General features: G+C 37.9%; 1 protein-coding gene across 2 annotated transcripts; it reads left to right on the plus strand.

Annotated features, from left to right (window-relative positions):
- The first annotated feature begins 73 nt into the window (after positions 1–73).
- On the plus strand, positions 74–14,851 carry LOC140742410 (heterogeneous nuclear ribonucleoprotein H). Of its 2 annotated transcripts, none has more exons than XM_073073343.1 (8): positions 74–389; positions 620–748; positions 6,403–6,567; positions 6,970–7,108; positions 10,308–10,483; positions 11,684–11,814; positions 13,277–13,384; positions 14,258–14,851. In XM_073073343.1, exons 1-8 carry the CDS (start codon positions 272–274, stop codon positions 14,369–14,371), a joined length of 1,080 nt encoding a protein of 359 aa, XP_072929444.1. In that variant the 5' UTR covers positions 74–271; the 3' UTR covers positions 14,372–14,851. The 2 variants fall into 2 exon arrangements, with proteins under 2 accessions (XP_072929444.1, XP_072929445.1); XM_073073344.1 differs by having other exon boundaries at positions 10,308–10,474.
- Positions 14,852–15,054: the final 203 nt, after the last annotated feature.

Here is a 15,054-nt window from a genome sequence, read left to right on the forward strand (position 1 = left end):
CGTATATTTGATAAAAATATAAATCGATTTTATCGATTATTCCGAATAAAGAATTAGTTACAAATCGATTATTTTTACATCCCTACTTACTAGCCTGGACGCTTTTGCTTTAACGCGATCTACGTCATTTTCGTTAAAAGAAAATCGCGAATTATTTATATTTAGGCCGGTCTTTTGCTGGTAATTTCGTTGAACCACATAACTAAGCTTGTTATTGTTATAAAACTTAACTTCATTATCACTAGACGTTGTAAAGTACTATTCAGGCAGGATGTTAGGATCAGGGGATGGTAGTCATATTATAAAACTGCGGGGCTTGCCTTTCACCACCACGGTAGAGGATGTCCTAGATTTCTTAGACGGAGTCCGTGTCCTTAATGGAAAAGAAGGTAAGTTCTAAAAACTTAACTAGCCCGTTCGAATTTCTAGGTTACTATTTATTTTCTATCATCTTGTTTGCTTATGAGCATCTGTACACAACGATTACTGTAACTTTGTTTGATATTTTGAAAGCTCGGCAATGAAAAATAGAATAAAGTTATTATACTCTAAGTACGTTACATATTTTTTTATGACTGGTGGTAAAAAAAATTGGTTTTTACTGTCGATAATTTTTCAGGTGTTCATTTAACTGAAGTGCGCCCTGGCAGGCCTTCAGGAGAATGTTTCGTGGAGGTGGAGGGTCCGTCGGATGTGGAAGAAGCTCTTAAGAAGGACAAAGAGAATATGGGCAAGCGATACATTGAAGGTAAGATACCTTTTTGGACTACAGATGGAAGAAATAGTCAGAGTATATCCTCGAATTAATGATGGTATACTGCCCAAAGTTTTAAATATCAGCTTCTAATGCTAGTGTTATGGGTTTGAATTTAAATTCTGAAGTTATAGCATATTATTAGTAATTAATTATTTATTTTAACTCTGGAAAAATCATTGTAACGAAAAAACTGTCATATTCCAAATGCATCCTAAACTTCTCAACAAGCAATTTGAGTTTGTCCACCTGTTATTGGACCTATTGAAAGTTAAGCATACAAACGTTGCTAAAATAAACGTGAAAGTATCAAAAGTGCTCTGTATTAATGGTGTGAACCATAAACATATATAATTTGTATTTTTAACAAACTCAAATGTTTCTATTTTCAAGTATCCTTTTGACAATATCTGCATCCATATTTGGCTCATAGCTGGCCAAAACTTACTTCACAACTTAGAGAATACTCCAATTCATATTAATTATCACAAAAAGCAGTGATAGCCTAGTAAGCAGTGATAGCCTAGTGGTTAAGAAACTCGGCCTCCCGATCGAGGGGTCCGAGGTTCAAATCCCAGGCACGCACCTCTGATTTTTCAAAGTTATGTGCGTATTAGAAACTAATTATCACTTGCTAAAAACGGTGAAGGAAAACATCGTGAGGAAATCTGCATACCTGAGAGATTTATAAAAAAAATCTCAAAGGTATGTGAAGTCTACCAATACGCACTTGGCCAGCGCAGTGGACTATGGCCTAATCCTTCTCATTATGAGAGGAGACCCGTGCCCAGCAGTGGGACAGTAATGGGTTGTTGATGATGATCACAAAAAACATCTAAAATTTTTTTTTTTTTTTTTTTTTTTTTTTTTTTTTTTTTTTTTTTTTTTTTTAACTCCTTGTATCCTGCAATCTGCCTCTCAAGGCATTTAGCTGGAGGTTATGTGGTTACTAGTAGGCATGCATGGTTTACGCCCAGTGGCGCACCCATTTATAAGTGAATCCTTGTAGGCAATTTCTAAGAAGGGAGAAGGTCCTGGGGAGCTCTCCTTTTGATGCGCTTAAAGGTGTGTGTGGACTTCATTAGCTCACTGGCAAGCACATTGGGGTGTCTCTTTATACGTTGAGAGTATGATTTGAGTTTAGTTGTAACATCCTCCTTTACAGTTGTTATTTTTAGGTCTCTGTGTAGTTGGGAGTTCGTGATGTACCATGGGGCACTAGTCACCATGCGAAGCATTTTTGATTGGAAACGTTGTAATATGTTCAAATGTGTGTTTGCTGCAGTACCCCACAGTTCGGATCCATATGACCATATTGGTTTTAATATGGCCCTGTAAAGGAGTAGTTTGTTGCTTAGAGACAGCTTTGATTGTGTAAGGAGCCAATAAAGCTTGCGCAGATGTGTACTCAGAGCCTTTCTCTTGGTAAAAATGTGCTTCCTCCATGTTAGGCGTCTATCCAGGTGAATTCCCAAGTAGCGCGCGTCGTCCGACTGGGGAATTGTTATACCGTTGAACACAACCGGGGGACATGTTGCATGTCTGAGAGAAAAAGTTACTTGAACCGATTTCGTTTCGTTGGCTTTTATTCTCCAGTCCCTTAGCCAGGCCGAAACCTCATCTAGACTTCTTTGCAGCATAGCTGATGCAGCCACAGGACTGGCATGAGATGATATTAGGGCGGTGTCATCAGCGAATGTCCCCAAGAGGACCCCATCTGTGGTCGGTAAGTCAAAAGTGTATATTAGGTATAGGATAGGACCCATTACGCTGCCTTGAGGGACGCCCGCCGTGATTTCTCGAAGATTAGATCTGGCTTCTCCCTGCTTTACATAGAAATGCCTTTGTTGGAGGTAGGACTTGATGATAAGAAAGAAGTTGATTGGTAAAGCTTTTAGGATTTTGTACAGGAGTCCCTCGTGCCACACGCGATCGAAGGCCTGCGATATGTCTAGGAAAGCTGCTGAACAGTATTTCCTGTTTTCAAATGCATCGTTTATCTTTTCAACCAGTCGATGTACTTGCTCAATAGTCCCATGAGCTTCGCGAAAACCAAATTGATGATTTGGTATCAATTTGGATTTTGTAAGTTCTGGAGTCAGACGTTTTAAGATAAGAACTTCCATTATCTTTGAGGCAACCGGCAGGAGGCTTATTGGACGATAGGATGAGACGTTTTGTGGGTCTTTGCCAGGCTTTGGGATGACAATGATTTCGGCTACTTTCCATTGAGCAGGCACGTATTTTCGTATAAGGATAGCGTTATAAATTGCAGTAAGTAGAGCAATTGCATTGTGGGGCAGTTCTTTCATTACTTTTGTTGTAATAAGTTCATAACCAGGAGCCTTATTTAGTTTGAGCTTTCTGATGGTGGATTTGACTTCTTTAATGGTGAACTTTTCTATTGGAGGTTCAAGCTGGTATGGTTCTGCAAGTGCATCAAGTACTTCATTTACTTTTGTCGAGCCCGAAATTGGATTTGGAGTGAACACCCGTGACAGGTGCTCAGCGAATAGTAAGGATTTCTCTTCATCACTTTTAGCCCAAGACCCGTCGTCTCGCCGTAGAGGCGATTGAAACTCGATTGCTCTTTTAAGAGATTTGGTTATTTTCCATAACGAGTAATCTGTGGCAGTTGTTGCATCTATTTTTGACAAACGATCCTCTAAGACTTCGGTGTTTATGTTTAGGAGGATGTTTTTCACTTGCTTAGTTAAGTTGTTAAGTATTTCTTTGTCTTTAGAGTGTCGAGTTTGTTGCCACAGTTTCCTGGCTCTTCTCTTTTTTTGTATTAGATCAGTTACGATTTGCGGATACAAAGGAACGGTTTCAGGGGCTCTCCCGGGCGGTGTGGCATCCCAAGCAGCCGATTGGACACATTTGTTAAAGATCTCAACTGCTGTTGTAATGTCCTCCTCAGATTTAAGAGGAATATTTTTGTCCAGGGTGTTTTCTACGGCTTCTCTAAAGCGTTCCCAATCTGTCTTTTTAGAGTGTAGTTTGCAGGGTCTGGTGACTTCCACAAAGCCGTTTTGGAGTTTGGCTATAATAGCTGTGTGATCCGAGGATAGGTCATAAGTAGGGTAACAAATCAAGGCAGAATTTGCAAGGCCCCTGGTGACAAAGAAGTCTACCAAGTCAGGTTTCTTTTTTGGATCAGAAGGCCAGTATGTCGGACTCCCAGTAGATTTGAAACCTAATTTAAGCTGATGGATAGTTTTCATTAGCTCACGGCCCTTAGTGGTGGTAAGTCTTGAGCCCCAGTCGGTATGTTTGGCGTTGTAATCGCCTCCTGCAATAAACTTGCTACCAAGCTGTTTGAAAAACGACGTATACAACTCGGTTTTCAAATTGTGCTTAGGTGGAGTATAGAGGGCCGATATCTGCATTGGGCCCGAAGAACTTTCTATGGTGATAGTGGTCGCTTGGATTTCTTCACTGCAAAGGTGATTGTTTATATAGTGTTTAATGTTTTCTTTTACAAGTATGGCAGATCCTCCGTGTGCAGCCCCGTCGGGGTGATTTGTGTGGTACATTTTGTACTTTGGTATTTTAAAGTAGCTTTTTTCGGTGAAGTGTGTTTCAGATATTAGCATGAAGTCAATTTTATATGTGTTCAAAAAGGAGATCATTTCTTGAGTGTGGTTTGTTAGCCCGTTTGCATTCCATAAGGCGAGGGTTAGGGGCTTGAGGGAACTTAATAGCGGGGGGGCAGGGTGGGCCTCCTGCTTCCCGCCTTGGTTAAATCCTGCTCGTTTCCTGGATGAGCTGGCTGCGACCGCAGTTCGGACATTAAACTTATTAGTAGGTTTGTCATATTAGTCATCTGTTGCATCATTTGTTTGAACATTTCGATTAGTTCCGTAAAGTCGTTATTGCTTTCAGAAGATTTTCCTGGAAGTGGTTTGTGAGTATCAACCTTGATGGGTGCTTGTATTTGAGCTATTTGGTTTTGTTCTTTTCCTTTTTGTGTTTTGGGCGGCAGTGTCTCCTTCTGTTTAGGGCCATTGCGAACAGCATCAGTGTAGGTGTGGCTAAGCTGTTTTTGTGGGACTGGAGTAGTATTATTGATAACTACCAAATTAGGTTTGACTACTTTACTACGCAGGGGGGGATATTTCTGCTTCTGCAGCTCCTTATAAACGGAACAACCTTTATAATTTGCAGGATGATTTCCGTCACATAGAGCACATCTGACGTCGTCAGATCGTTCCTTCCGTGAACACGCAGAGGATGAGTGACTACCAGCACATTTGATGCATCTTGGGTTACGACGACAATAAGACTTTGTGTGTCCATAAGCTAGGCAGTTAGCACATTGTGGTATTGTGCGCTTTGGTCTCGGGGGCTCTACCTTTACCCGGCATTGTAGAAGGGATTTAATGTTGTAGATCTCTTTATTGTTTGAGCTTGGCTGAAGTTCGATCACAAACATGTGCAGTGGTGTTTTGGTTGATGCTTGTCTGATGTTCCAGATGTTGTTAGTGACGTGTCCAAGCTTTGCCAGGGCTTCTCTTATTTCTTCAACCTCTGTTGACGGATGCATATTTTTGAGGATGGCTTTGAAGCTCCTGTCCTGCTTGGGCTTATAGGTGAAAAACTCAGTTCCTTTAGCTTCCAAGTCTTTGACAATAGTGCGGTAAGCATCGCTTGTTTTGGGTTGTATTTTCACTTGGTCTTTAGGTAGGATTTTAATCTCAAAGAGGTCTGGCACAGTTTCATTGAGCAATTTAGTTAAAGGACGGATGTTTGTAACTTTGTCAATGAATATTGGTGGTGGCCTGGGTATTTTTTCAGCTGGTAGAGGTTGAGTATCCTCTTTGTCTATTTCGTTGTCAAGGACAGAGAAAGAGTTAGACGTTGATACAGGCTGGCTTAGCCAATACGTGTTGAGTTTGGATTGCTTTGGGCTTTTGTTAAGTTCAGGGCTGTTTCGTTGCCTCTTGCGGTTGTGGACTTCGTCCCACTTTGAATTTACATTGTTTTGATTGCCATGAGTTGCCACAGGAGTGACAGGGCTGGTTACATTATTTGTGTTACGGCTGCAGTCAGATAATGACTGCGATCTGGGTCTGTTAAACAGTCCAGGGTGAAAGACTTGTTGCGTCAGTTTGTTGTGTGTGTTTTGAGAAAAAGAAGTGGTTTCCATTGTTATTCCCACGAGTAGGGCAGATATAAAGGTCGCACCACCGGGTTACTCCCATTCCGGCAGTGAAGGCTATATACTTCAACGTTCGCCAGGTGCGTAGAAGTTGGCGCTAGAGACTGTACTTCCCAACAGCCATGCATCCTATCGACGCGTTCCCATCTTAGGATTTGGGGTGATTTATTTTAGAGAGGATTTCTTCCTCGTAGCCTGGGCGGTAAAGCCGAGGCCACCGTTCCTGTGAGACATGACCACGGGGTTACGGGTTGTGAAGGTCATTTCCTACCTACACTTCACAGACGGGTTAGGTCTGGATTGGTCTGGTTAGGTTACCGCCGCCAGAGACTCGGCGTTGTCGCTCGTTTAGCACCACCCAGGGGACACGTGTAGGGTGGGCCTGTGAAAAGGTGGTAAATCCTACGGACGCGAGCGACTATCGTCCCCCTAAAAATGTCCATCTAAAAATGTGGACATAATTGTAATTAATATTTCTCTATTTCAGTATTCTCCACTGACCGCCAAGACATGGAGTGGGCACTGAACGCCATGCGCCAGAGTGAAAATGGCTTTGGCTCCCTACCGAACGTCACTGACGACATGGGCATCGTCAAGCTCCGGGGCTTGCCCTTTGGCTGCTCCAAGGAGGAAATTGTACAGTTCTTCAACGGTAAGATCTCTATACAATAATCATCTTACTTTTGTGTTGTCTAGAACAAAATAGTTAATTTAGTAATACATCTTGGGGATGTATAGGTCGGAATAAGTGAGCTGTGGTGGAATATTGTGTTTCTATATAATTTGTCGATTTACTTAGTCAATTATTAAAACTACAATGACACTTTTAATTAATGTGATGTTACCAATTTTATCTTAAATTATTGTGTTAAATACATAATTGTTGTATAAATTAGTTCTCAATTGGAAATAACCAACAAAAAGTATCATTAACTTATTGTTTATTACAATTTCTATTCATTAAATATAAGGATACTTCTTTAAAAAACCACCACAGCTCAAAGGAAAGTGTTGTATGAATATAACATGATGTTTTTGGTTGCGATCGGGGCAGGGTTGATTGTCGCCCCGGATGGGGTGCACCTACTCTCGGACCACACGGGGCGGGCCTCGGGCGAGGCGTTTGTACACTTCGTTGACAAGCAGAGCGCGCAAGAAGCGCTCAGCAGGGACAGGGAGAAAATAGGACACAGGTGGGGGGCTACCGTTTTTACAGTGGTCGTTGCGCAATGGTGATTCAGGCAATGTTGCACTAGAATGATTTTGATTTCGATGTTAGGTATACTTGCCCATGAGGCGAGATTTATATTCGTCAAGAGTGGCTACGCATCTGTGATCAGCTTCATATAGAATCTTTATTCTTTATATATAATATTTTATCATACAGCGTGCTCATTTGCTAAATTAATCTTAAAAAATAATACATATTTGTATATTAATAAATAAGCTTTTTATGATCTAAAAATGTATATGATATGGATTGATTAAATAGTAGGTAATTGTATTTTTATGTATGTAATTTGGTATGGTTATTTGTCACATCTTATTTATAATTACTACTCATAATAATTGATCAAATTAGTAGCATAGTTAATTAACAACTATAGATTTATAATATTTATCTAGTTATTTTATATCTCGTTTCTCGCATTAATACACTTATTACATTTATAGATAGTTTTAATCTTTAAAATAATATGAATAAAACAATAAACATTGTAAATAATATACAGTGCTTATTAACACCAATTTATTTATGCAATAATCAATTTTTAAAATAACAATTGATATTAGTTTAGTCATAATCATTAATCCTTAATCATATAATAATGATATTTCTAATGCTAATATGTAATAACACATATTTATAAAAACATATTGCGTTCAATATTTATCTGAACTTGAATGTAACACACAAATAAAGTTCTCTGTGTTGTATTACACTACAAATATGTGAGTGTGTAAGAAAATTGAATATTATCAGAACATTGCCTGGTATCCCCACTGTGTACATGCAAAGCCACAAAACCTTCAGTATTGGTGTAGAGGGATAAGTTGGAACCAGTTACGTCTACTAACCATGGCTTGTAGAATATTGTCATTGTACAATAAATACTACCCTTATAATTACAAAATGTCTGGGTATACAATTAAAAGCAGTCGGGTAATAAAATAGCAATTTTATTAATGAGACAAAAATGAATATATTTACTCATACATTGCAAACTTAATTACAAATTAATAACATCATTTTCTATAAGCTATGGTGGTGACATGGTGTTTTATTAGTAAACGTTTGGGATTTGACATTAGATCGATAAGGGAAAATGATAATGGATAAATAAATCCCAGCACTTTTTAAATGCCGCCTTATTTTACAAGTTTACTCTGTTGCAATGCGCATACCAAATTCTACAAAAACATTACCGAATATGTTTTAAAAATTGTATAATTCTTGTATATACAGTAAATCTGCAGTAATCCGACACGTATCTAATTAAATTTTGGACACCTAATTATGAATCAGACTCTAATTCCGTTGTCTTTGTGATGCAATAAGCTAAATATTTGTCTATGTTTGCTTCAACCAGTTATTATATACATTTTATTTTAACATTTTTTGGAGTTAAACTTCTTTAGGCGCTCTATGACAGAAAAAAATATTGGTGAAACCATTTTTACAATGAGATAACGGTCACACTGGAACTTTACGTTACTATAGGTACTTTTTTATTACGCTAAAGAAGTATGATTCCTCACGTGTGTACGTATGTACCTGATAAGTACTAGTTTGACAAATCGTTCATTATTTCGGATTACCGCAGATTTTTACTGTATTTGTTTTTTTCTCCGTTTAACTTGCACAGTGTAAACAAAATGGTGGCATATAAAAGTGTGTGTACATGATTGGTTGTTGAGTTGTCAAAGGTTGGGCGAGCGGGGCGAGGGGAGAGGGGCGCGGGGAGGGAGCCAGGGGCGCCGCCGGGGACGAAGAGGGAAGCGGACGACGGCCACGTAGATTGTAGTATACTGATTGATGTGTGGTGAAAGACGGAAACATAGTTGTTTCATGTGAAGTGATTTGCTGTTTAAGTATGAAATATTTTTTCCAAAAAGTTGTTTAATATTTTGATTGGAAGCTATAGTTAGTAGTACACAAGGTCGGTTAGTAAAAAGGCCTGATGATTATCAGGCACAGGCCCAATTTTTGTAAGGATCTTATGACTTTTTTGTTTTTAGCTGTGTTTTTTAAGATAATCATCTGATAGTGAAAAATATTCTTAATAGCAGTGTAGCTTATGACCAACCTAATGATTACATAAGTTATTTAATGTTACCTGTCAATATTTGTTAGGAACATTAAGAATTTCCTGAAATATTGTACTCTCCACTCTGCGGTGCTGAAATATACAATTAATGTTTCCGTCTTAATTTTTTGCCCATTTTAATAATATCAATGGGTTCAATATCAATTAGGCACTTTTGTTATATATTATATGGTGTATTATTAATAAAAGTTTCACATAATTAAAATATTTACTGAAACTTTATGTTATGACATTTTAATTTTTCATATTAGATGTTAGTCATCATTTCAGAATAATTTTATTTCAGTCAGTTCGTAATTAATGAGTTCTATTGATATTTGCATTTAATCCCATCAGATTTAGCAACTCATGATCATTAATTTTATTAAAATCAAATCAGCAGAAATATGCTTATAATTTAACTATTCTTTTTGTAATTATGAAAGTTTATTTAATATTTTTTTGTCAATAGAAAGATATTGTATAATATGTCAAATAACACATATGTTGTAGATTATTTTAACAGCTGTTGAGTTAATGAACTATCTGTTATCCAAATTAATATAAATTGTTTAATTTAGTTTTAAGTTCGTTGTCATTAAATATATGTAATAAAGTTATTATGTCATTTGTTCAAAAACATAGACATACAATCAAAACCTAGCCTATAACATATCTACTTAATACTATTGTATGTATGCAGATAAGAAAGTAAATTCAAGGATTGATTGATAAAAGAAATTGTAATGTTAAAAGATTTAATTTTCGTAATGGCAATAAGATTGTGTTAGGTAATCATAATTACCTTTTATGGGGAACTGTATCATTTACCACAGTAGAATACCATATCATACTAAATGTATTTTCAAACGAACATTTGATTGCTACTTCTTTGAACTTAACACTTTAATTAGCTTTCAAGAAGATGCTATAATTTTATTGTAATGAACATAAAGCCTTCATGATAAGTGTCTAGGTTATCAATTCAAAGTGATTTATAAACCCTAAAAACTGTAAATCTTCGTCCTTCCATATGATAGTGCCTAACCATTTCGCCATCATAACCGGACCCCTCCATCCTCAGGTACATAGAGGTGTTCACGAGTTCCGCGGACGAGGTCCGCGCCTACAGCGCCCGTATGGAGGGCGGCGGGTTCCGCTCGAACCGCCCCTACCGGCCGACGCCGTACGACAGGAACGACCGCTTCGCCGGCCGGTTCTCGGGCCGGGGCCGCGGGTCGTTCTCTCGAGGTGAGGATGGTATGGAACACTTTTTGATACTAATTTATTGTTGTAGATTGTAGATAGTATTGGTTTTAGTGATATGCTTAATTTATTATTTATTGTAATAGTTAAAGTTATTATAAATGGCAGTTAGTAACGGACATTGGGTACTTAGACTTATGTATTTTTTTGATTTGGGTGGAGCCTAAATGATTAAGTGCCAAAATGAGTTTAATTTAACACATACGAGGGTAACCATCATCATTGTATTTTTTTTTGTTTAAAAAAAATCATTTATTTACTCAAAACAGTTTTTCAAAATCCTGCTTCAGAAAATATATAATAGAAATATATAATATTATTTTGTCTGCTGGACCCCATGTGTGACATAAACATAAAAGTTTGTAGCTATAAATGTACTCTTAATAAAACACGTATGTATATTTATATACACTTGTGAAAAGTAACGTTTGTCCACCAACCACCGATACCGAGCCGATACCGTTAATTAATGACGGCGCCGAAGTAGCGTACATACATTTACTATAGCAGCTTGTCCACCGAACGTCCGTCACCCGAGCACCGTCATCCCATAGTAAATGTATGTGTACGCTACTTCGGCGCCGTGATTCATTATCGGTATCGGCTCGGTGACGGTGCAGTGGACAAACAGCGTTATGCCTGTTTGGCGTATTTTAAAAGAGTGCATGTATCGATAGAGCGCGTGTGTAGCATTAGTATAGCTCTTTTGAAACAGAAGACTATCAAGATTAAACAGAAGAGAGTTTTTGGTGTCGATTTTTATCTGTTGTGTTGTAAGAAATCATTCATAATTTTCCTCAAACGGCCTTAAAGAAATGGAATTTGAACGAAATCGGCAAGTGTTGTAAATATTACGCATTATTCTACATAATCGTTGAAATTTTACAAATTTTGTCTTGAGTGTGCAAAAATAAGAGGACGCATTTTTATTTTTTTTAGATGTGTGAAGGTACATCCAAGTTTGTGGGGTCTTCAACAATTCTTCTCCCTCAACGTCATCCCAATTGCGTCCTCTGATTTTTGCAACCCAAATGTAACATTACAATGTACTAGTGTAATAACATGTAACGGTGGTTGCAATGCGTTTACAGCCGGTAGGGGGATACAGGCGGTAGATACATCTACGTTCAAAAAGAATTCTGTATAGAATAAATTTTGAATAAAATATTTTTGAGTGATCGATTGATTAATTAGGCGGTCGTGGCGGCGGCGGCGCGGGCGACGGCTCGTTCGGCGCGCGCGGCGGCGGCTTCCGGCGCGGCGCGGGCCACGCTGTGCACATGCGAGGGTTGCCCTTCAAGGCATCGCCGCAGGACATCGCTTACGTGAGAACATTATTTATATTATACGGGGGATTTTTTTTTACTCGTGTAGCAGCTTTTTGGCAACTCGTCAAGAGATGGTGCTGCTAAATTGACGCCCCTGTGACAGAACGGTCATCATACTAATCTGACGCGTTTCCAGGTTCGATCCCTGAGCAGACTTATATCCGAATGATGAATCTAAATGCATGTTCGGGGTCTGTTCAGGTTCAAACTCAAGACGCAAAGAATCGTAGTGTAAAGCCGTGAGTGTAGAAAGCAACTTTCTTTCAGTTTCAAGGTCTAAACAAATACAAGCTCTGAACTGACACTGTTAGTACATGTCGGCGATATCCCAATACCGCACTTTATTAATAAACTGAACGAAACGACTTTAATATGAGAATCACTTTTATTCACTTTTATTTACAATTCGAGCAGAGTAACGGCTTACACGACTGATTAAATGCGAATGTACCACGCTCTACCAGCGCGTGGACTTAAATACTACTCGAGTGACAAACAGCATAAGAACTACCTCACATCACTTGTTTTGTTATAACAAGTGACGTGATTCACAATAAATTTAACTGTTAATAAAATAACATTATATTGAAAATATTGTTTTAAAAATACGAGAATAAGTATTTTAATATTATTATAATTTACATAATTTATTTGGTATGGCTAACAAAGTGTTTTGAAGTACTACCGGAAATCGTCCATATTTTAATCTAAATATTAATCCCACATTGACAATCAAAATTGACATAATAAAAATTAATAATGAATTTTATGTTACTCCAAATAATTTATCTTACACAAATTATATTTGTTTTAATAAACAAGCGCGTTACAACACGCAAACATTCCTTACAAGTTTTCATAAATCGCCAAAAGAGGGCGCTACTAGTAGGATGCAAATTAAACTAAGTTTTGTTTATAAAACAATAAAATTGGAGTCATAATAATCTAATTGATTTTTACTTTGAAGGTTTGCAACAATATGAATTATTAAAAATAAATTACAAAATCAATGTTTTAAAATCAGTCGAAAGAATCAGTGCAATGTCTAAGAGACATTGAGGTTAGATCAATAACAGTATTGTAATTACGAATAATTATTTTAAACATTAAATATTATAATATAAACGTAAGATACAGATTTACACCCATAAATAATTATTTTAAACATAAAATATTATAATATAAACATAAGATACTGATTTGCGCCCATATACACGGCTGCTCCCTGGGAATGATCACATAGCCCAGCAAGAAATCTTTCTTTACCAAACTCACTTCCGCTTTGTAGTCTGAATTCAACCACAATTATTATAAAAAAAAATTGGGAAATAATTTATTGATAAAACTAAAGCTCATCAATAGTTAGTAGTATCTGAACAAAAAAGGATATCTGACTGACTGAAACATGCTTCATTTGCTTTAATAATTCTTTAAACAAATTATATTATTTTGATTTCAGTTCTTCAAACCAATCCGTCCAGTGAACATCAACATATTGTTCGACAACAGTGGCAGGCCGTCCGGCGAGGCAGACGTTGAGTTTGAATGCCACGAGGACGCTATGAGGGTGAGATAATATATGTATAAATAAATACAAATAATAATTTGTTAAAATGTATTTATTACGTGGTTATAAACATTTTTAAGTGGTCGTTGTATGCCCATGGATATCTGTAATTAACCACAGATGCATTGCTACGACTAAAGACTAAGTTGAAACGCTTTTGATAAATATGTCACTCCTTAACACATTCTTCGAACCGAAACACAGCAACGCTTAACCCTTGTATTATAAGACAGAAAAAGAAATAGGTGTAGCAGTGGTGTCTCCAGAATCAAACTATATTATGTACTAACTTTTACCCACAGCTTGCAGTTAGATGTTTATCACCCTTGGGATGTTACCTTATTTCATAAAAGTTATCATATGTCCTATTCTGAACTCCTGACAACTTGTGTACAAAATTTAATTACAATTGGTTATGTAGTTAAGGCGTGAAAGTGTAGTAAACAAACTCACATTCACATTTATAATATTAGTTAGGTTAGGTCGTAGGACACGGGGGTGTCCGACGTCAAAAACACCATTAAGCCTCGTAGTGGCGCGCGCGGTGTTCCCGCGTGCATCTCAAAGATGAGCGGATGGAGTAACTCCAGCTCCATCCCGAACCGAGACGGGCCCGGACGTGGGCAAACGCCGTCGGGATCGGAGACCAGTGCTATTAGCGTACCCGTGGTCCCGACAAAAGGCGTCCATAGGAACACCGTGGGGTTTTAGCCGATAGGATATATCCTCTCCGCTATCCCCGCAGCTAAGAGGAACCTATGAAGGGAACCCACGAAAAAAAAAAGGTTATGTACTTATGTTAGATGAACATACAAACTAATGTGTGTGTGCTCTTAACACCCAATTAACTTAATTTAATATTTTCGTTCGCAGGCGATGCGCCGCGACAAGAACAACATGGAGCACCGCTACATCGAGCTGTTCCTGAACTCCGCGCCCGCGCCCGCGCCCGCCTTCAAGCCCGCGCGCTCCTTCCGCAACTACTGACCGCGCACACACGACAACACCACGTACGAAGCTACTATATACAGGGTGAATTTTTCAAATAGGCCTTCTGGGCCAAATCCGAAACTAAAGGATTAGCGAAAAATACTGAAAGGAGTTACGTGGCCGATTTTGATAAACACTAAAACTGCATCATTAGTTTCTTAAACTATATTTTTCCCTAGCCGGTAATCAAAAGAGTTCATTTTGAAAAATAAAATACACCTCTATATTATTCCACTGTTTGATATTTGATTTCAAATAGGCCTTCAGGGCTAAATCCTTTCCAGAATTTGATCCTTATAAGCAACGCTATCAGATAGTGGAATAATATAGAGGGTGTATTTTTTTTTTCAAAATGAACTCGTTCGATTCCCGGTTAGGGAACAAGATATATGAAAAAATAATGATGAAGATTTGGTTTTTATCAAAATCGACCTCGTAACTCCTTTCAGCATTTTTCGCTAATCCTTATAGTTTTGGATTTGGGTTTTGAAGGCACGTTAGAAAAATTCACCCTGTATACTGAAGATTGGTAATGTCGCGACTTACGAGAACACTACGTACTAAATTGATATACTCCTGCGATAATTGTGATGGTAACGGTGGACGAGTGGTGTAATTTCTTTTTTTGGGTTATAAAACCGCTGACTTACACCAATTAATAATAATAAATCTTAACCTAC

This window comes from Epargyreus clarus, unplaced genomic scaffold (genome assembly GCF_041222505.1).
Source record: "Epargyreus clarus isolate Ecla_fem2 unplaced genomic scaffold, WU_Ecla_fem_2.2 ptg000005l, whole genome shotgun sequence".
Taxonomy (NCBI): domain Eukaryota; kingdom Metazoa; phylum Arthropoda; class Insecta; order Lepidoptera; family Hesperiidae; genus Epargyreus; species Epargyreus clarus.